This window comes from Rosa chinensis, chromosome 1, assembly GCF_002994745.2.
Source record: "Rosa chinensis cultivar Old Blush chromosome 1, RchiOBHm-V2, whole genome shotgun sequence".
Classification (NCBI taxonomy): domain Eukaryota; kingdom Viridiplantae; phylum Streptophyta; class Magnoliopsida; order Rosales; family Rosaceae; genus Rosa; species Rosa chinensis.
In genome coordinates, this window is record NC_037088.1 from 21,078,635 (window position 1) to 21,099,785 (window position 21,151).

Genomic DNA, 21,151 nt, shown 5'->3' on the forward strand with positions numbered 1-21,151 from the left:
GTTGAAATTATTTTATAAGTGTTGGGTTACTTGCATCATCAGTGCATAGAATAATTTCTAAGAATTCCAGATCATGCAATTGTAAAAAGTTTTGCATTTATGGGATTTCAGGGTTTATTAAATAAACAAAGGGGAAATGATCATTTACCCAATTTCAGCTTAAAAATTGCCCACTTGCTCCACCAACTATTTTTTAACCCCATTTACCCAAAACACTCTAAGGGATTATTTCCCTAATACCCAATTAATTCTTTTTTCATTCTTTTTATTTATTTTTGAGACTTTTTTGCCCTCTCTTTCTTTCTCACTTAGAGAGAGAAATCATCCTCCACCTTGCTGTGCTCCGGCGACCGATGACCGGAATCCTGCAACCGATTACCGGAATCGGGAATCCGGCTACCGGATTCCGGCGTCTGAATTTATTATTAATACCCAGTAACCATATTATTGCCCCCAGTAATCATATTATTGCCCCCCAATACTCATATTATTGCCTCCCAAAATCATATTATTGCCGTCCAGTGAATTGTATAAACTCCCAAAACCAAAATGAATACACTACAAGCACAATTGATCAATTTATATGCATATTATTGGTCCCCAATACTCATATTATTGCCTCCCAATAATCATATTATTGCCGTCCAGTGAATTGTATAAACTCCCAAAATCAAAATGAATACACTACAAGCACAATTAATCAATTTATATGTATATTATTGCCCTCCAATACTCATATTATTACCTCCCAATAATCATATTATTGTCCCGCAATAGACATATATAACTACTCAATAAAACTTTTTTTTTTTCATTCTTCTTTCTTCTTTCCTTATAATCCTTCTGCCAAATTTACAAAAAAAAAAAAAAAAAAGAACTTGAGAGAATTTCACAGAAGAAGAAGAGAGAGATAGTTTGCAATGGCGAACGAGAAGCCGCTGAGGAAAATTGCAGAGGCATTCAAGGAGCTGGAGGCAGCCGTGAAATCAGAGACCGGCGAAGTGGAGGTTGTGCCGATCTCGCAAGCGTGTTCTCTCGTCTCACCGCTGTTTCAAGACGGGCACGGAGCTGGAGGCGACGATGGGCATGGCACGGACGCCGGCGACCTGAGGCTAGAGGAATCGAACGTAGCGGCGCGCTGCCACGAGCATGGTGATGGTGTCCATCTTCTTCTCCCACGGTGGCAGCTTCTACAGCCGTCCGGTGCCTTCTGAGCCGCGAGAGAGAGAGAGAGAGAGAGAGAGAGAGAGAGAGAGAGAGAGAGATCGGGTCTGTGGTCAACATATCGCCGGCCGGAGGTGGGAGGGAGGGAGGGAGAGATCAATGAGGGGTGAGGAGAGAGAAAATAGATCGAAGAGAGAGAGGGAGTCTGAGAAAGAGAGAGAGAGAGAGAGAGAGAGAGAGAGAGAGAGAGAGAGAGAGAGATGTAATTTATTAATTAAAATAGGGGCAAAACTGTCAATGAATGTTGGATTGGGTAAATGGGGTTAAAAAATTCTTAGTGGATTAAGTGGGCAATTTTTAACCTAAAATCGAGTGAGTGGTCACGGCCCCATAAACAAATAGTGACAAGGTCGAGAGATTTAAAAGAACTAATGACCTTCGTCCAAGTACAAGTCTATTATATTGTTCTTGTATAAGGTACTTTTGTACATACCTAGATCGGTCATAGATGAGTTTTAACTTTCTGTGCACGATTGAGCAACTCTAAAAACTGTAGTCGACGGCGAATATACGTCACCTTTAGGCCGCGTTTGGTTCGCGGAAAGGAAAGGAAAGGAAAGGAAATCAATACCTTGCTCTTTCCATAGGCATGGGAAATTGCAATTCCTAGCAATTTCCTTTCCAGTGTTTGGAAAGAATAGGAATGTAGTCAGAATACACATTTTAGTTTTCATTGCAGGGGTAGTGCAAAAATCATACAAACAACAAATATAGTTGGTTATATTAGCAAATAATGATTTTGAGCATGGACAATTTAGTCATATAAGTTTGCAAGTGGGTGGGGCCGTGGAGGAGAATCAGTTTCCTAAGGTGGGTGAGGGGGAACAAGTTTCCTCCTCTTTTCTTTTCATTTGGGAATCATTTTCCCTTCCTTGGCCATCCCAAACGCAGGAAAATACAGGAAAGGAAAGACTTTCCTTTCCCAATGCCCAGATTCTGTGAAACAAACACGGCCTAATAGGAAGTTTGAGAAGTTCCATTAATTGTGTGCCGACACTCTTAATTTGCATGCATACATGTGACTAGTACGTAATCAATGATAGAGTATATAATGTACTAACGGGCAATTGCATTATAACACTCTTTATTATTAAAAATATGTTGCATATAAATATTAACAATAGGATTTGCTGATTCTTGCACCGTCAGTGCACAGAATATTTTTTCGTAATGAATAAATTTTATGTTTTTAACCAAAAGTTATATAATGTTTTGAAACGGTGTAATTTTGGAGTTGATAGTCATTGAACTATTAATCTTGTGTTCCACACAAATAGCTTTCTAGCGGTTCTTAGAAGTCGTGATTAACAAGACGATTGACAACTAAAAAAACAACTATTGTTATCGATACCGTATTAAATCAAAAATAACTGAACTCAATGTTCATTTCTAAGAGTGATGAAACATTGTATTATATCTCTTTGTAGCAAGTAGGTAGACAACTCATTTTCAAATTTTTTCAGAAGTGAAAATGGACACCGATTCAATATCTCCCGATTACCAAATTTTAATACTTTAGAAGCACAATTCCACACTATTTGGCTAGATAGGATACCAGAGTGTATCATTGATGTAATCGACTTTGATCATAGGCACCTCCATTGAGGTTGCCCTTAATGAAATCCTCTTCTTTGTGTCAAAAAATACTTTATAACACTAAATAGTTGATTTTTATCATGTAAAATGCATGAACAGAAGAACTGACTAGAAAGTACGTGGCAGCAGGAGATGGAGACATCAATATGACTCTGGACGGCAAAGTTATTAATGACATCAAATGGGGGCGCATGACATGGGAGGGAGACCATGAGGCAATGCCCCAATTTAACGCCCATGATTGTGGTTTTTGAATCTTTGTCTCATTAGAAATTATTCTATGCGCCGACGGTACAAATGACCCAACACTTATAAGATGATCTCAACCATTGATATTTATAATTAATATTTTTATTAATAACCTAAGAGTGTAATTAATCTATTTTAACCATCCATTTTTGTCGGTGCAAGTTGTTTGGCTCCAGTTTTTCTTGAGCTGGTCAACAGTCTCTTTTCTGCGCGGGTGTGCCAGCACCGTTCGGGTGCGGTCGTCGGGGGTGTCCCTTGACCTGACTTATTTTGAGCGATTGTGAACGAGGAGAGCACCAACCTCGTCGCGGGGGTCTTCTGTGCCTCGTGCTGGAGGACTTTGTCTTGTGTCACCAAGTCGATACTCGACGTTGTAGGTTGAGCATAGCGAAATCACCGGGAAGTAGAGAGAACTTACCAAAGCGTGACTTTAGCTTAGCTGGTTTGCGAGGGCGTTACCCTTACTTGGCTGGTTCCTTAACCATTGTGGTTGCGGTACTATAGTCGGCTCCCGAGGATACTAGGACCGAAGCATTTTGACAGAGGGTTTGGTGGCATTGACAGTCGGCTCCTGAGAAGACTAGGACTGGAGTGTGATCACCGACAAGAGAAAGAGAGGGTTCTCCGGAGAGACTTGAGTAATCGTAGAGATTAGTTGATGAATTGTGTGTGTCCTTTGTTACTTGTTGTAGCCTCTATATATAGGCTACCAAGCCATAGTGATTGGCCTTAAACAAATCATGATGGATTTTCCAATTAAGCACTAATGGAATCATGATAGGTTTTCCTATTAAGCACTAATGGAATCATGGAGCACTTAATGAAATTATGGAGCACTAAAATGACTAAATAGAATTATGGTGGGTTAGGCACTTAAGCACTAATGGAATTGAAAATGATGAGTTTTGGAGTGGTTTTGAGTCACTTTCTGCTCCTTTATTCCTTCAAGTATATCTCCATCAAGAATTTAGAATGGGCCTTCGACTTCTTCATATCAAATTATCCACCATGAGTGTAGATCATTTTGGTAAAATTTCAGAGCTTACTTCCATGTGGTTTGGCCGTAAACGCTGCTGGACTCCTTACAGGTTGGTTTTCCAGTTTTGTCTTTCGGAAAATTGGACTAATTGTTTGAAGGTTTTCCACTCCAAAATAACTCTTTCACTATTCATAAGAAATGATCATTGGGATGTCTAGAATGAATCTGAAAAGTTTTAGTTCATTTGGATTTCGTTTGGTTAGTCTGCCGCTCATCCTTCCTTGTTTAGCTTGGTTTCTCCTAGCTGAAGTAGGAAAATGTGCTAAAGTTGACTTTTCATTTCCATGCTTCCATCATTTCCTTTTCTTGCAGCTCGCATAATCTTCCATAATTCTGCAGGTAGGCTTTATTTAGCCTCTAAATAATATATTTCGAACTTGTCGACAATATATAACTTGAGCCATAAGCCACTGACATTGGCTCAATTTCTCCAAGACACGCCTTGTCAGGCCACTATGCTCATTTTTGGTTCAAACAACACGTCGGTGCACTGAATCCTTCCCCAGACTTTTTCTTTTATGTTTAACAACGTGATTTTTGTTTTTCATGTTTAAGTTCGAGGGATTCTATTTCACCTTTGACCGGTTGCATATTTTCAGATTGCCCCCCACTAGATTGATTACATATGCATAACTTTTTGACCAAGGTAGAACAAATTCAATGGAAAATTATGATGGACTAACAAGTCAAGAGAACTAACAAATTAGACATTTTCTCTGGCAATTACATAAGTGTATGGCGCTCTCGCTGACAGCCAAAACACCAGCACCAAAATGGAAACTCTTTATAGTCAAGATGGACCAAGTTTCACGACACTAAACACCTCCAATTATACATATACTAAAGCCGTTAGAGCACTGTTCATTAAAAAAAATATGGTTTTGCCCCATTTTGACTGAAAATACAATCTTGCCATAACAGTTTTTTTTTTTTGGAGAATAATTTTGTTTTGTAGTTGTAAATTTTTACAAATCATGGAAAAAGTTTATTTTTGTTGTCTCATTTGTTGTTAATCTATTATCAATAACAAAACAAATCATATTCTAAGTAACGTTGATGGTTTTTAGATTGCGAATATTGATCTATTACATATGAAACTTGAAAAAAAAAAACCACCGCATTGCGCGGGTCAGTTTGCTACTGATCTTCAAATTACCCTATTTTTGTGATTTTTATTGAATTAGTTAGGGCACCTAACTAACATGTCACGGTTCATGAGTAAATGATTTTTCTTTTTAATCAAATAAACAACACATATATTATAATTAGATTTTGTTAGTCAAACTCACGACCTCACTTATAAATGAGAAATTTATATCACTAAACCCAATAATAATGAGCGCAAATGATTTGATTGTGGGAACATAAACATATACAATTAATAATATTGATAATTTTTGAATTAATGATCCTTAATTAAAACTAAACCCAAAAGAAAAATTTAAGGGTTCTTGACTCAAAGCACTCAAATTAGTCAAAATTATCTCACTTACTCCAACAACAGATTTTTATTCTCTCTAACCAAATTTAAACTAAATTGACATTTTTGCCCTCAGCTTAATTAAAAAATTACATCCATGCCATGCGTTCTCTCTCTCTCTCTCTCTCTCTCTCTCTCTCTCTCTCTCTCTCTCTCTCTCTCTCTCTCTCTCTCTCTCTCTCACATATCTGATTGGCGAAGCAGTGCCACAGTCGAAGCAACCATCTCGGCGTCGCGACGCTAGAACTAGGAGCTGGTAGGCGATCTCGGAGTCGGACCTGGTAGGCGATGAGGACCGATCTCAGTTTCCGATTTCATCTCCCAATCTCTGCAGATCTGATTCTCCTTCGTTAGCCTTGAACTTTCCGATGAAGAAACCCTAAGAGACATGTTCCAATTGGAGCAGGGGAAGATCCGAAAATGAATTTGATAGCCCAAATCCATTTTCCTCTCTCAACAATCGGCAGAATTCCGATTACAACGACTGAGGAGGACTTGTTGTGATTGCTTCACATGGCCGACGTTCAAACTGTGATTCCGGCCGGCGTGCTTCCGGCGAAGATGTTGGAGTCGATGTTGATGCTTACTATGATTCCGGCTAGCATGCTTCCGACAAAAGATGGGTCGATGTTGGTGCTTACGGCGATCTCGACCTGCTAAAATGGTTTTGGCTCTATTTTTGGTTTTTTTTTTTTTTTAGAAAAGCCTGTATATTTTGGTAAAATGAGGGCAGAATGTAAAGAAAAAAGAAAAGAAAAGTTCTATTAGAGGGCAATACAAGTCTATTGAGGGGCAATAGACGTTTTGAATTGATGTAATCTTTTTTTTCTTTTCCTTTAATCAAAGTTTTATTTGTCTAATTTTAGGAAGATTAGTTCCCATTCTGGTGACCGAAAGTTTTATTAGGGGGCAATAGACGTCTATTAGTACAACAGATGTCTATTGGGGCGCAATAGACCTCTATTGCCCCTTTATTGGGGGGCAACAGACGTTACTTCTATTGGGGGGCAACAGACGTCTATTGGGAGTAATAAACCTTTCTGGCGACCTATGAGATATTCGACGACCTCTTTGGGGACCTCCAGTGAGGTTTTCAGAAAATTCCGGTAGGCAGTGGCAGAAATCTGGCTACCAAAATCTGGCGGCCGGTGACCGGTTCCGGCGAAGTCTCTTATGGTTTCTCTCTCTTCCACTCTCTCTCTCTCTCTAAGTAACAAAAGGGTGAAGGAAATTATTTAGAAAAAATAAAAAAAAATCTTAATAGAGTATTAAGGAAAACCTCCTTTTTGAGTGTCTTAGACCATGATCATCGGGTCAAATGGTCAATTTCCCTCGCTACGTTCTCAGGGCATCTCCAACAATGGAGTCAAAAGCCAAAATGACTAAGGGGCTTTTTTTTCACCATCTCCAACCCAAATCAAAAGGGTGTCAAAATGACTTTTGAGCCATACCTTGAGTCAAAATGACTAAGGAATAAAGGTAGAAAGCCAAAATGGCTTAGGGGAAGAAGGCTGGGCCCCACCTTCCACTATTTAAAATGAGCAGTTCTGATTCACTCCTTATGAATTCGATTAAAAATGGAAGGCCAACATTAATTGATACCAAAATTAAAAAATAAATATATAATTACTTAATTTCTAATCTGACAGTCAAAAAAATGCGATGAATTAAACTCAACGGCTAATAATAGAGTAATGTAGTTTTAAATAAGAAAAACTTGAAAAAATAAAATAAAAAATTTCTAAAAAAATTTTAAACGACTATATATTATATAAGATTATTATATATGATTGATAGGAGCATTTTAATGCGACGTTTTACTTGCTTTTCCCTACATTTTCTGCATTATTTCCTTAATAAAACTCTGTTTAGGAAAGTTTCCATTCTTTGATTTGGAAAGTTCCTATTTGTAGAAAGTTTCTATTTTTGTAGTTTCTATTTATCATTTTTAGTAAGTTTCCATTTTCGGTAGTTTCTATTTTTCATTTTTAGAAAGTTTCCCATTTTCAGTTTAGGAAAGTTGCCATTTTTCATTTTAGGAAAGTTTCTATTTTTCTTACTAGTTTCTATTTTCAGGACCTCCGAGCTAAAAAGTGGAAATGAACTCACAAATGGAAAGAGGAGCTTGCGAAAGTCAAGGGGAGCAAAAATGAGAAACAATGAACCACGGAAATGAGCAGAAATGAAGAAAAGAAGTTTTCCTGCTTCAACCAGGAAACCCTGCGAAAAGGAGGAAAGCTTACCTATGAAGTTTCCAACGTTACCATGAAAAAGAAATGGAAAAATGAAGTGTTATGACGTTGGAAGGTGACAAGGCTTGAACTTGAAGCAACAAGGCCCAAGAACTCTCAAGACTCATTAGATTTTTTGCAAATTGGATCAAAGGCCCACGAAAGCCCAAACAATTAGGGTTTGTGACGCAATGATTAAACCCTAGGAGAGTTTGCCGTCCAAAGCCAAGAGAGAAACAAGGAAAATGACGTGGAAAATCAGAAAATATAAAGAAGATTTCGATTGAGATTTTCTAGGGAAATATTTATGGAAAGATAATCCCTAGGAGACTCCTTGCCGTCCAAAGCAAGAGGAAAAGAAGGATTTGCCGTGTAAAACCCTAGAGAATTCGGCAAGGAGATATTCAAGGGAGAAATATAAGGAAAGAGAAAAAAGTGGAGACCAAGAAAAGCTCAAAAGAAGTCTAGATACATTCCTTAATTCCCTAAAGGAAGTTTGGCCGAATTGAACTACAAAAAATCAGAAATTATCTCTATATTTCGGCAAGATTATTTAGGGAATTAATATTGGAATTTTGTGATTGGTTGGACCACCTCATAGGGCTTATGTGGCACGCAAGCATTGGAGGAAATTATGTGGAGCAAGCATCACATGCCGTGAGGTTTCTTAGGGTTTTGGACGGCTTGGAGGCCTAGGGGCCGTCCCCTATATATTCTCACACTTTCTCAACGCAAGGGGTTCCATTCTTTACATTCTAGACGTTAGAAAAAAAATCAGAAAACTCTCTCTAGCCTAGCCGTGCTCTTCTCCATCCTCTAGGGCAACCACGAAGTGCAAGCAAGGCCAAGGAAGAAGAAGACAAGCCGTGCACTACCTCCATCACCATCCTTGAAGATTGCTTTCGAAATTCAAGAGACCCGTCATCACTTCATTCATCTCATCTTCATCACGGTGTAATCCGATTCTCCTTGTAACCTTTGCTTTGTAATTTTCGTTGGTCTTGCCTTAGTTGACACATATGTTTGAACACTTGTTGATTTCTGAAATTTTATGATCAATTGTTAATTTTCAGATTCATATATTGCGATTTATGGTTGCTTTTGTGTGAGTGTTTGATTAAATTTGCATGATAGAAATCTTTTGTATGATAATCTTGAATGGTTCGAAACATTTAGGGTTTTTATGTGAATGTTGCTACGAATTTGAGAAACATGGATCAACTTTTTGGTTTTGTGTTCTTGAATCAATAAGTAGTAAAGGTTTTGTGCAAAAACCGAATTTAATCAAAGAAGATTGCAATTAGGTGAACTTTTTCATACTAAGTTGCACATTTGAGTTGATAGCCTTTCTAGGTGCTTATTGCGTTAAACATGTATGATTGACTAGCTTTCTAGGGCTTGAATGCATGTTTGATAGGATTAGTCTATTTGCTTTCACTTAGATTAATTAGCATTGAAAGTAAAATATGGGGAATTGTTTGCTTTTAACGTTTCACATGATCAACTCCTCTTGCATGACTATGATGAACAATGATGAACTTGAATCAATTTTAATCATGAGTTTCGACTTTGATCCTTGTACTCACATCCCATTTGTGTTTTTATGTTTTTACATTTTAATTATTTAGTTAATTTAGTATTTATTTTCGGCAAAAGAAAACCAAAAACAAAATCCCCCCTTATTTTCGTAAATAATGTTTATAATTGTGAATACCTTTGCGAATATTATACTTTGTTTTAATTTTAATTGTTTAATTGTTTGACAATGACAGGTGTACCCTCAATCCCCGGAATAGAACGATCCCTATTTACTTTATACTACTAATGACATTTCAGGGTTAAATTATGCGCTCGCTTTCGAGCGCATCAATGATACATAAATTCATATTGTAGTTAAATAATTATCTAAAATAATTAAAATTATGAAATGGTTATGACTTTTGACTAAAGGGAGTTGGAGATGCAAAATATGAATGAATAGTAATGACACTAGGGGTGTCAAATTTTCCAAATGAATTTGACTTTTGACTAAATGGTTGGAGATGTCCTCATGCTTAGTCGCGTACTTTAGCTTCCAACAGAGTGATAGGGGTTTCTCCCTCAGTAGAAAATTTTCTCGAATCCATGAAAAGAAAAAGCAATAGTTTTCTGCTCTCTCCGTCTCATGCATAATGCCTCTAAAGTTAATTTTGTACTTGCACGCCACATTGGCCCTCTCAATCCCCATTATTAATGGAGTGGGGTTTTCAGTTTTTTTTCCCTTCTCTTTTCCTCTTTCCCCAAACCAAAGCAATTCCCAAATTCCCATCTTCTTCTCTTTCCCCTCTCACTCACTCCAACTCTCTCATGAAGCTCCAATGGAGAATCCACTCATAGCTAAGTGCTCTCATCTCCTTCATTTTTTGCTTTGTATTGCTTTCATTTGATTATTCAACTTTCTTGGGTGTCAACAATGGTGCCAATCTTTTAGTGAATAAACAAGGTCACCCAATTGGGTTTGTGAGAACCAAACCGTTTTGATTACTTCCCGGTCTAGCCTAGATTCTTGTACTGGTCGGTATGTTTATATACATGATGATCTTCCTTCCAAGTTCAACTCTGATTTGCTCAAGAACTGTAGGCTTCTTACTAGAGGGACTGACAAGCCCAATTTGTGTCCTTACTTTGAGAATTGGGGTTTTGGTCCTGAAATTGAAAACACTGAAGGGGTTTTAGCCAACAAGAGTTGGTTCTCCACAAACCAGTTCACTTTAGAAGTCATATTCCACAACAAGATGAAGCAGTATAAGTGTTTGACAAAAAACTCATCTCTGGCTTTAGCCATTTATGTGCCATTCTATGCTGGCCTTGATGTCAGTCTCCATTTGTGGGATTCCAATCTCACAGTGAGAGACGCTTCGGCTAGAGATCTCAATGGTTGGCTTTCGAAGAGGCCCGAATGGAAGGCGATGTGGGGGAGAAACCATTTCTTGGTTGTAGGGAGGATTTCATGGGATTTCAGGACGCAAACGGATGAGGTTTCGGATTGGGGGAGTAAACTCAGGTTCTTGCCGGAATCGATGAACATGAGTATGTTGTCAGTTGAAGGAAGCTCATGGGGAAATGACTATGCTATTCCATACCCAACAAACTTTCATCCTGCAAAGGATAGCGATGTGGTTCAATAGCAGAACAGAATGCGAAAACTAGAGAGGCCTTACTTGTTCACTTTTGTTGATGCTCCAAGGCCTGACCAGCAAAACTCGATTCGGGGGGAAGATTATTGATCAGTGCCTAGCTTCAAGTGTTTGCAAGTTGATAGATTGCAGTTCTGGTGGGATTAAGTGTGACAACCCGGCTAGTGTTATGAGGGTGTTTCAGAGCTCAGTTTATTGCTTGCAGCTTACAGGGGATTCATACACTAGGAAATCAGCTTTTGACTAGATTCTGGCGGGTTGTATTCCTGTTTTCTTTCATCCGGGTACTGCTTATTTGCAATATTTATGGCACTTACCTAAGAATCATACCAAGTATTCGGTGTTTATTCCGGTGAGGTATGTAGAAGATTTGAAAGAAGGCCTCATTGAGAGAACCTTGGTTGGAATTTCAAAGGAGGAAGAATTGGAAATGAGAGAAGAGGTTATAAGGCTAATACCAAAGCTGGTGTATGCAGATCCCATGTCAAGATTAGAGACCGAAGATGCATTTGATTTATCTGTCAAGGGAATTCTCGAGACGATATAGAATGTTAGGAAGGTGATTAGAGAATGAACAGATCCTAGCATTGGTTTTGCAGATGAGGATAGTTACAAGTACACATTTCCAAAGACATTAGAATAATTTTTTTTTTTTAGTGCAATTCTTTCTGATTAGAAAAAAAAGTGGTAGAATAAGAACTGCAGTTATATAAATGAAAATAAAATTGTTGCAGTTCTGGGTCTAGAAACACAATGCTTGTTCTTTACTTCTGAGGTTTGATGGAAAAGAAAGAGAAGCAAATAGAAGGTCCCAAATTTATATTGCATCTCTCAGAATATGTACTTGCATTGCCAGAATTATAAACTAAAGATCTGATGTTCTTATTGTCTTGAGATTGTTAGTCTTCGATTGATTCAAGTTGATTCCAATATGTAGGTTTAGTATGTTATAGAGTGAAAAAGTGTATATCTGAGTCCAAGATCTGAACAGCAGTCATGTAGAGACTACTTCAGGGTCAAACATCCTCCTTACACTACTCTTTTTCTTCTTCTTTTTTCTAGAAGGAAGGGTCGTCAATCCATTAAAATACCAAGAATGTAGGTAACAACAAGAAAATGAAGATTTTACCTTTGTATCTAGTGGAATTTATGGTTTTGGAAATTCAAAAATGGTAACTTTAAATGTAGTTTGGACATTTTACATATTCTTGTTTTTTAAATATCAAATCACGATATTTAAATTTGAAAAAATTGAAATCTCTGCCAACTTTTTGTCAGCGAGAAATGTTAGTTGGTGATATTAACATTGTCATTTCTTTTTATAAACTGTTGAAAGTATTCCAAAACGATCATACAAAATAGATTCAAGACTGACTTGGAATAGAATTCAGAAAAACTATGAACATAATCTTCCTTTTCTTTCTTCATCTTTCCAGATTCAGATAATCAAGTGGGTGACCAAAGAAGACAAACAAAAGCAACAAGTAAGGCCTTTCTTGTTTTCTCACTTTATTCTATCACTGAAACATTTCACTGTCTTTTTCTGGACAAAAGCTTGTGTGGTACGGAAAATGTCATATTTTCAACAGCTTTCTTCAGTTGATAACCGTCATATTCATGGACTCTGTCAAGAACAAGAGGCTACTACCGCATATGGAACTGTTGTCTGTCAGCCTCCTAAAATCCCAAGACACCCTCCCAGAAACCAAGAATGGTCTCTTCCTCACATATTCTTCCATTTAGTTTTCTTGACAGTGCAGTTTGAATCCAACAAATGGAGATTGGCATCAAAGCCAGCATAGAATGGCTATAACTAGAAGTCATTACAGCTATAACTGTTTAAGCAATAAGCAAGAGGCTGTAATAGGCTATTGATTGTTCTGTACTGCTTATTTGTTCAGTACTGCTTATTTTAAGTATTCATGATTCAGATAACAGGATATATCAGCTGGGAGTTCAAAGAAATTTGCTTTCTGCACTTGCAATGTTAAGATAATAATATTAGAAAGTGAAACTGATCAAGCATTTGATCAAATCAGAAAAGGAGATACATCTTATGGAATTATGAAAAGAAATTAAATATACAAATTTATCTTGCGGTAACAACACAATTCGAATATCCTGAACTAGCCACAAGCTGTAGAAATTTGTTGGCAATATCTTTTTAGTTTAAAAGGAAAAAGAGAAGATGTATTCTTTGGTTGCTGGAATATGGATCTGGTTTCATTTCTAAATCTGCACATCTATTTTTTTTTAATCATCACTTTTTGTGCTCTCTAAACACAAAGTTTTGCATACAATAAACTTTATTCTAGTGTCTCAGGAAATGTGTATTTTAAACTATCTTCATCTGCAAAACCAATACTAGGATCTTTTCCCTCTCTAATCAACTGCCTAACATTCTCTATTCTCTCAAGAATTCCCATAACAGCAAAATCAAATGCTTCTTCAGTCCCCAGTCTTGACCTGGGATCTGCATATACCAGCTTTGGTTTTAGCTTTATAACCTTCTTTCTCATTGATAATTTCCTCCTTTGAAATTCCAAGCAAAAGTTTCTCAATAGAGACTTCTTTCAAATCAGTCACATTCTTTGCGGGGATAAACACCAAATATCTGCTATGATTCTTTGGTAGATGCCATAAATATTGGTTATAAGCTGAACCTGGATGGAAGAAAACAGGAATACAACCAGCCAGCAAGCCCAGCATAGAGTCGAAAGCTGATCTCCTAGTGTGTGAATCCCCTGGAGGCTGCAAGCAATAAACTGAGCTTTGAAACACCTTCATAATAGTAACCGGGTTGTTACAATTGATCCCATCAGCACCACAATTTACAAACTTGCAAGTACTTGAAGCTCGGCACTGATCAATAAGTTCCCCCTGATAGATTTCTCCATGCCAGGCCTTGGCGCTCCAATAAAAGAAAACAAGTAAGGCCTCTCTGGATATCTCATTCTGTTTTGCCACTGGATAATCTCACTATCCTTTGCTGGATGAAAGTTCGTGGGGTATGGAATAGCAAAGTCATTTTTCCACAAGCTTCCTTCTACCGAAAGCATACTCATGTTATTTGACTCTGGTAAGAACCTAAGACCACTGCCCCATGGCCATTCCGCATTGTCGTTAGTCCTCCTGAAATCCCAAGAAGTCCGGCCAGTCACCATGAAATGGTCTCTGCCCCACATTGTCTTCCATTCAGGTTTCCCTGAAAGCCACTTGACTATATCTTTACCCGAAGAGTCTCTGTATCCCAAAGATGGAGACTGGCGTCAAGGCCAGTGTAGTATGGTACATAAATTGCTGAAGCCAGAGTGGAGATGTTTGTCAAGCACTCGTACTGCTTCATCCTGTTGTGGAATATGACTTCTAACAAGTAGGGGTTTGTGGTAAACCAGCTCTTGTTTGCTAAAACACCTTTAGAGCTCTCAATTTGAGGACCAAGGTATATTCACAAGGTAAGGACATATTTTTTTCGTCACCAGAATCACTAGTACTCCTTGAAGTAAGTGACTTACAGTTGCTGAGCAGGTCATAGTTGAATTTTGTAACGTCCCATATCTCAATTTACCTGTTTACTAGTCATTCGGATGGTAAACGACACTTACTTTCACTTTTTACTTTGTTTCAATACTTTTAGTGGCCCTAAAAGTTGACTTTTTATTCAGGTCAAAATTTGAGAAAATTTTCTTCATGAAAGTTGTAGAGGACTTTAAACTGAGCGTGTGCATATGCGGTATGTAAAAATCGGAGCTCATATGAAAAATTTATCAGCGAAATACTGAATTTACTGTTCATGGTAGATAGTATAAATTTGAAAAAGTTACTGTGGCCGGTAAGTTTTCATTTCTTCTTCTCTCTCCTTCCTCCCGCGTTTTCTCCCTCTCCTCGCTGCTCTCTGTAACTCCGGCCATCTCCCTCTTCTGGCCACCTGGAACGAACAACTGGCACCGGTCGACTCCTCTACTCCTACCCAACCTCCCTACGGTGACAACTCACGGCGTCTTGGCCGGAAAACGACGCATCGAGCCTTGAAAGTTCACTGTAGCCGATCAGAACTTTCATCGATTTTCGGCGATTCCGGCCATGTCCGACCACCAAACCGGCGTCGAAGGTTCAGTTTTTGCCAAGGATCATTTTGCCCCTAGCCTTGAGCCACGATTTGCAGTGTGGAGGTCGAATCGACGATTTCAAATCATAGGGTTCTTGGGTTTTTTCTGGAAAAACTTCTCCAGCCAATTTCGATCACTTACAGGTAAAATTGGAACTTGTTGTAGTTGTGAAAAATGCTTGGACTGTTGAGTAGGTGGTGGTGCCAAAATTTGGTGGTCATCGGAGCTGGTGGTGGTGGCGGCGGCTGCAGCATGTAGGGTAGTGTTTTGATTCTAATTTTTAGCCCATTAAATCCTATAAATGTTGTAGAGCTTGTATGTGAAGTTTGGTGAATTTTGGAGGAGTTTGGAATTGTTTGTGATTTTCCGAAGTTCGGAGTTTTGTGATTGAATTGTGGGAAATCCGGCCGTCGGATTTCCCTCATTTTCATTGTGGAATATGTAAATCGAGGAATTGGTGTTATGGGTGTGATTTGGGTTGAATTTGAGAAGTAATGGAGATAGGGATTTTTAGGTTTCCTTTAGGTTCGTAATTATTTATTCGAATTGTCATTTATGGAAGTGTACTTGTGTACAGGACGATATATTGAGCTACCGCTTGACGAAGGAACTCGTTTGCATGGTCGCCAACCAGTACTGTGAGTGGACGTTTGATTTTGAATATTGATGCATGCATTTATTTCTCTAAAGTAATCCTTTATTTAATTATCATCTTTTATATTTTGAGCATATGATGATTTGTTATCGGTAATGAATTGTTTTCGGATTTAAATATTGTATTTTTATTCATTGATTTGAGAATTTTGAAGGGTTTTCAAAAATGGAATTTTTGTTGAGGAAACGATTGATAGGAGCACAATGTGCGACGATATTAATGAGTATGTGCTCCATTTTAGCCTTGTTTCTCCCTTAAGTTTCATGTTTTGAGTCATCGAGTCATTTTAAGAGTCTTGTGGAGTGTTTGGCGTGAAATAGGAAGAAAACGCAAAATTCATGAAGAATCCTAGCGGGATCAGGATTCCTCACCGTCATGCTAATCTGTGGGCCTTAAGAGAGAATTTATGGGTGTATTTTTCTGAAATTAAATTGTTTTACTTTCTTTTATTTTCTCTAAAAGAATTTAATTTTGTGCCCTTTATTAAATCAGGTTGACCAAGCAATGAAGAAGGGAAATAAAGGAGAAAGACGTTTTCAGTTGAGGAATAAAAGAGAAAGATGTTTCAGCTGGAAAATAAAAGAGAAAGACGTTTCAGCTTGGAAATTAAAAGAATTGCCCCATTATGAGAGGAGTTAAGGCCATAAAGGAGACGTTTCAGTTGGGAAAGCCAACCAATGCTCCCCTATAAATAGACAACGTCCAGAATATAATTGGCATCACTTCCCAGCCAAGATAATTCCTTGCCTATCACTTCCCAGCCAAGATCACTTCCCAGCTAAGATAATTCATTGCCTATCACTTCTTGGCCAAAAACTTTTCCGATACTCTGCCCAATTCACTCCTTAAACTTCCATCACCTACAAGACCGTGACACCATCCATCCATCAATCTACAAAGCTCTTAGGCGCTGAGTCAAGGACGCTCCACCACCATAGCAGAGACGAGTTCATCACCTTGTTGCTAAGCCGCTGAGGAAAGCTTCAAAGTGTAACTATGACTCTACTTACAATTTTTATTTCGGTTTTGTGCGTTTCAATTTGCGAGTTGTGTAATTGGAGACACGGAATTTTCAGAATATTTTTATTAATATTTTTGAGATTTTCAGTTTATTATTGAGTTAATTTCGAGAATTCTTTTATGATGCATGTTACAATCTTGTGCCCTTTTACGTGTTTAGGTAATTTTCAGAGTTAGGTTAATAAGTTTGCATGCTAGAATAATGGTGAGAGTTCTTGTGTGTTTTCTTAATTTGCCAAGAGTAATTGTTATTTGTTAAGACGCTGAGTTAAACAAGTAGCAATTAGTTCTAAAAAGTGGTAAAAACTATGTTCAATGGTTAAACGATTCTGGAAATTACGTGTTAAATTCTATGTCTAATGGTTAATTTGCACGTGTGAGTTGATTCGAGGGTTAGATAATACTACTAGTTAAGAGAATTACGCTGAGTGTTTTCAAAAATTAGTAGTATTAGGCTTGGTAAGGACTTTTCCGATTCAAGCCTACATTAGAATGAATCAGATAAGTGGATTGATCCGCTGAGGCTTTTCATTTGAGCTCTTATCTAGGCATTTAAGGTGGGCACATTTTTGTAGCATGTTGAAATGAATTTTCTGTTTTTACACTTAGTAATTTCCGAGTGGTATTGGTCTAGGTTAGGGAAGTCGATCATTGTATATAGTTTTATTTGTTTTGTTTTTATTTTAAGTAGATTAGGAACCAAATTTCAAAACCCCTCATTTTATTCTTTTATTTGTTAATTGACCTTTTTGTGTAGGTGTACCCTACAATCCCCGGACTGAACGATCCCTGCTTATCCTATACTGACAACTACATTTTGCAGGGTTAAATTGTGAGGCTATTTCAACCGCATCAATTTTTGACGCCGTTGCCGGGGATTGTTAAAATCCCTTGCACTTAAAGTGTCATCGATTTTGTTGTATATAGAATGCATGCTAATTTTTGTACTACACTTGTGGAATGGTGACAAGTGCACAAATGGACCTAAACCATAAGCTCAGTGGGGTGATCTTGGCTGGGAAGTGATCTTGGCTGGGAAGTGATGCCAATTATATTCTGGACGTTGTCTATTTATAGGGGAGCATTGGTTGGCTTTCCCAACTGAAACGTCTCCTTTATGGCCTTAACTCCTCTCATAATGGGGCAATTCTTTTAATTTCCAAGCTGAAACGTCTTTCTCTTTTATTTTCCAGCTGAAACATCTTTCTCTTTTATTCCTCAACTGAAAACGTCTTTCTCCTTTATTTCCCTTCTTCATTGCTTGGTCAACCTGATTTAATAAAGGGCACAAAATTAAATTCTTTTAGAGAAAATAAAAGAAAGTAAAACAATTTAATTTCAGAAAAATACACCCATAAATTCTCTCTTAAGGCCCACAGATTAGCATGACGGTGAGGAATCCTGATCCCGCTAGGATTCTTCATGAATTTTGCGTTTTCTTCCTATTTCACGCCAAACACTCCACAAGACTCTTAAAATGACTCGATGACTCAAAACATGAAACTTAAGGGAGAAACAAGGCTAAAATGGAGCACATACTCATTAATATCGTCGCACATTGTGCTCCTATCAACGATTGATCTAATTATTCTTTTAGCGTGTGTGACACGCTGTTGATTTATGTGACTTTTTACGAGAATTTTCAGGTACGGTTGGGAATCGTACCCGTGTTTTTATTCGCGGGACTTATGGGGAAGCCGTATAGATTTATTGGATTTGAAGGATTTTTACCCACCATACCTAGGTCGATATATTTTATTGCTAGCTAGCCTATTAGTACTCCTCCCTGCTTACTATGTGTTTGTGGGTGAGTAAAGCAGAGCATGGGATGCTCCAGAGTGTGGGACACTCCGATCCGAGCCTGAGAGGCTCCCTTCTTTCGTATGGTGATACTTCTTCCCCATATCTTATCGTTGCTTGACTAGCGGGGCTAGTCCGATTTTCACTATAGCCAGCGGGGCTGGTCTTATCTTCTTGAGAAATGAGATTTCGGTTTTACGATATATTTTTCAAATGTTGTGACTAGCGAGGCTAGTCGGTTTATCATTTTGAAATTCTTGGATTTAAAGCTAAATGTGTTTTCCTATTGTTGTATGCATCAAAATTTTTAAGAGAATAAATGTGGGAAAGTATGAAATCCTTTTTCTTTTAAATTGTTTATTTTTGTCCATTCATGCTAACGTTTTTCTTCTACTTTCCCCTGGGCCTTTCGGTTTCTAACGTCTAGTTTGCAGGCGTTATTAGTTGAGGTCGGGCGTACATGGTTCGAGGTATAGTTGACGAATAGCTTCCGCACTTCTTCGTTTGGCTCTGATCTATTGTGGGTTAATGTTTTGGGTAGTCCACTTTAGGGGTGACTCTGCCAGTTCTCGATAGAGTTACTCTACGGTGGGCCCCGCAGGGCCACCTAGAATTTCATGGTGAAATCCGGGGCGGGTCATATCAAAATTTGGCAGGAAGATCATCATAGACATAAATGTAACCACCGAAGCAAGAATCAAATATGTGGTGAACATGACTGTTCCCCCAAATGTTAACCCAATTGCTGAAACCCAATGAAGTTGAATTGTGCAGGCAAAGCAATGCAAAGCATAAACAAAAGGACACGAGTATGCCAAACAAGACTTCTCGAGAACACTTTCCGGTAAGTAGGTTTCTCCATTTGGTCTGGATGAGCAGCTCTCTACAAAGAACAACACAATTTTCAGTTAGTAAACTCCCCATGCAGAAGAGAGAATGGAGATTGGAGTGTGTCTTCACAATCTTGATGAGAAAATGATAGAAAACCTCTGTTTGCAAAACAAGAAAAGAGCCTATAACAAGTATGAGTTTAATATTGTTTAAAAAATACATGCTACCTTCACCTAAACTTGATTTTTTTCCAAAGCATCAATATTTTCAAACCTAAACAGTATCATCAAGTTTGGAACAAATCAAAGCTTAAAAAGGAAGAAAAAAAAAAAATCCTTTTTCAGAATTTGGAGACATTTCTGCTTTTAATTCTCTACAACCAAACATTGCGTTTATCATATGGTTGATCAGAAACCCATCTAAATTCAAAATGCTATAAAGATATTGACACCATTGAAACATTGCATCAAAAGTCCATACAAACCCCGAAACTATTCGAAGAAGAAGAAGAAACCTACCTCAAACCAGAAGGACTTGAACATTGCCACCACAAGTCCTATGATCAGGATTCAAGAGTCGCAATGAAGCCAAAAGCTAGACTGTTTCTCCATTGCAATGATCATCAGTGTGGAATATATATATATATATATATATATATATATATATATATATATATATATACAGATCCAATCCAGAGCGGAGCTCCGCTTTGAAAATTAACGTGTGAAGTTCGAGTTTTGGGTCACTTTTCGGTTGCATATCCACATCTCGACCGTTCAGTTTTTAGGTACTAGTGTATAGATCGTCTCTGCAAATTTTCAGCCAAAATGATGATCGTTAAGGCATTGATAATTGCCTTAAAGCTAGTACGGTTCAGGTTGACAGATTCAGTCCGTCCATTAGTTTAAGCGAGTTAGATACCTTAACGATCATCAATTTGGCTGAAAATTTGCAGAGATGATCTACACACTAGTACCTAAAAACTGAATGGTCGAGATGTGGATGTACGACCGAAAAGTGACCCAAAACTCGAACTTCACACGTTAATTTCAAAGCGGAGCTCCGCTCTGGATAGAATCTGTATATATATATATATATATATATATATATATATATATATATATATATATATGGTTTTGAAAATTCAGGCAAATTGCACTACTAGTAAAACAACAATTACCCACAGATTTTAATCTGTGGGTAATAAGACTTTCTACCCTCCAAGATGCAAAATAAGGTGAGAAATGTTTCCTAGCATGGTATTTTTGGTTTCTAATAAGAGAAATGAACCAAAAACACCATGCAACTCGACAAAGTCTCTGAGAAGTATGATAAGCAAGACTCAAATATATGAAACTAGAGTTGTGATTGATCAAAAGTGTATAGATACTTCGGTTTTGGTAAGGAAAAACCAAGAACCCAAGAAACTATACACCTATCTCTACACAAAACCATGAAACTATGAACTAAAGCTATGAAACTAAGAGAAATGTGTGAAGAGATGTGTGAGAAAGTGAGAGGAGAACATGAAAAATGTCCACCATGAGGGGAGGGTGTTTTTATAGGCCAAGAGTGATGAATGGAGGGTGGAGATCAAAGGAAATGAAGGGCTAGATGTAAAGAACAAATGTGTAAGCACAAAATGTTGATCTAATCTTTAACTCCACATGAAAATGACTTGGGAAGTCCATAGATATTTTGGTGGAGGAGATGAAGTAAGGGTATAGGGTCATTGGGAGAC

General features: G+C 37.8%; 1 protein-coding gene and 1 pseudogene across 1 annotated transcript; one reads left to right on the forward strand and one right to left on the reverse strand.

The window, feature by feature from the left end:
• Positions 1-920: 920 nt before the first annotated feature.
• On the forward strand, positions 921-11,513 carry LOC112203548 (probable xyloglucan galactosyltransferase GT14). Its single transcript, XM_040505437.1, has 2 exons — positions 921-1,180; positions 10,356-11,513. Exons 1-2 carry the CDS (start codon positions 921-923, stop codon positions 10,984-10,986), a joined length of 891 nt encoding a protein of 296 aa, XP_040361371.1. The 3' UTR covers positions 10,987-11,513.
• Positions 11,514-13,263: 1,750 nt separating this feature from the next.
• LOC112203557 lies at positions 13,264-14,528 on the reverse strand (annotated as a pseudogene).
• Between the last annotated feature and the right edge of the window lie 6,623 nt (positions 14,529-21,151).

Bases quoted from the DNA above. Each gene is read 5' to 3' on its own strand.
- LOC112203548 (XM_040505437.1), top strand. From the start codon at position 921: ATGGCGAACGAGAAGCCGCTGAGGAAAATTGCAGAGGCATTCAAGGAG. The intron at 1,181-10,355 runs GTGGCAGCTTCT...TTCCCGGTCTAG, and splicing joins GTCCATCTTCTTCTCCCACG to CCTAGATTCTTGTACTGGTC.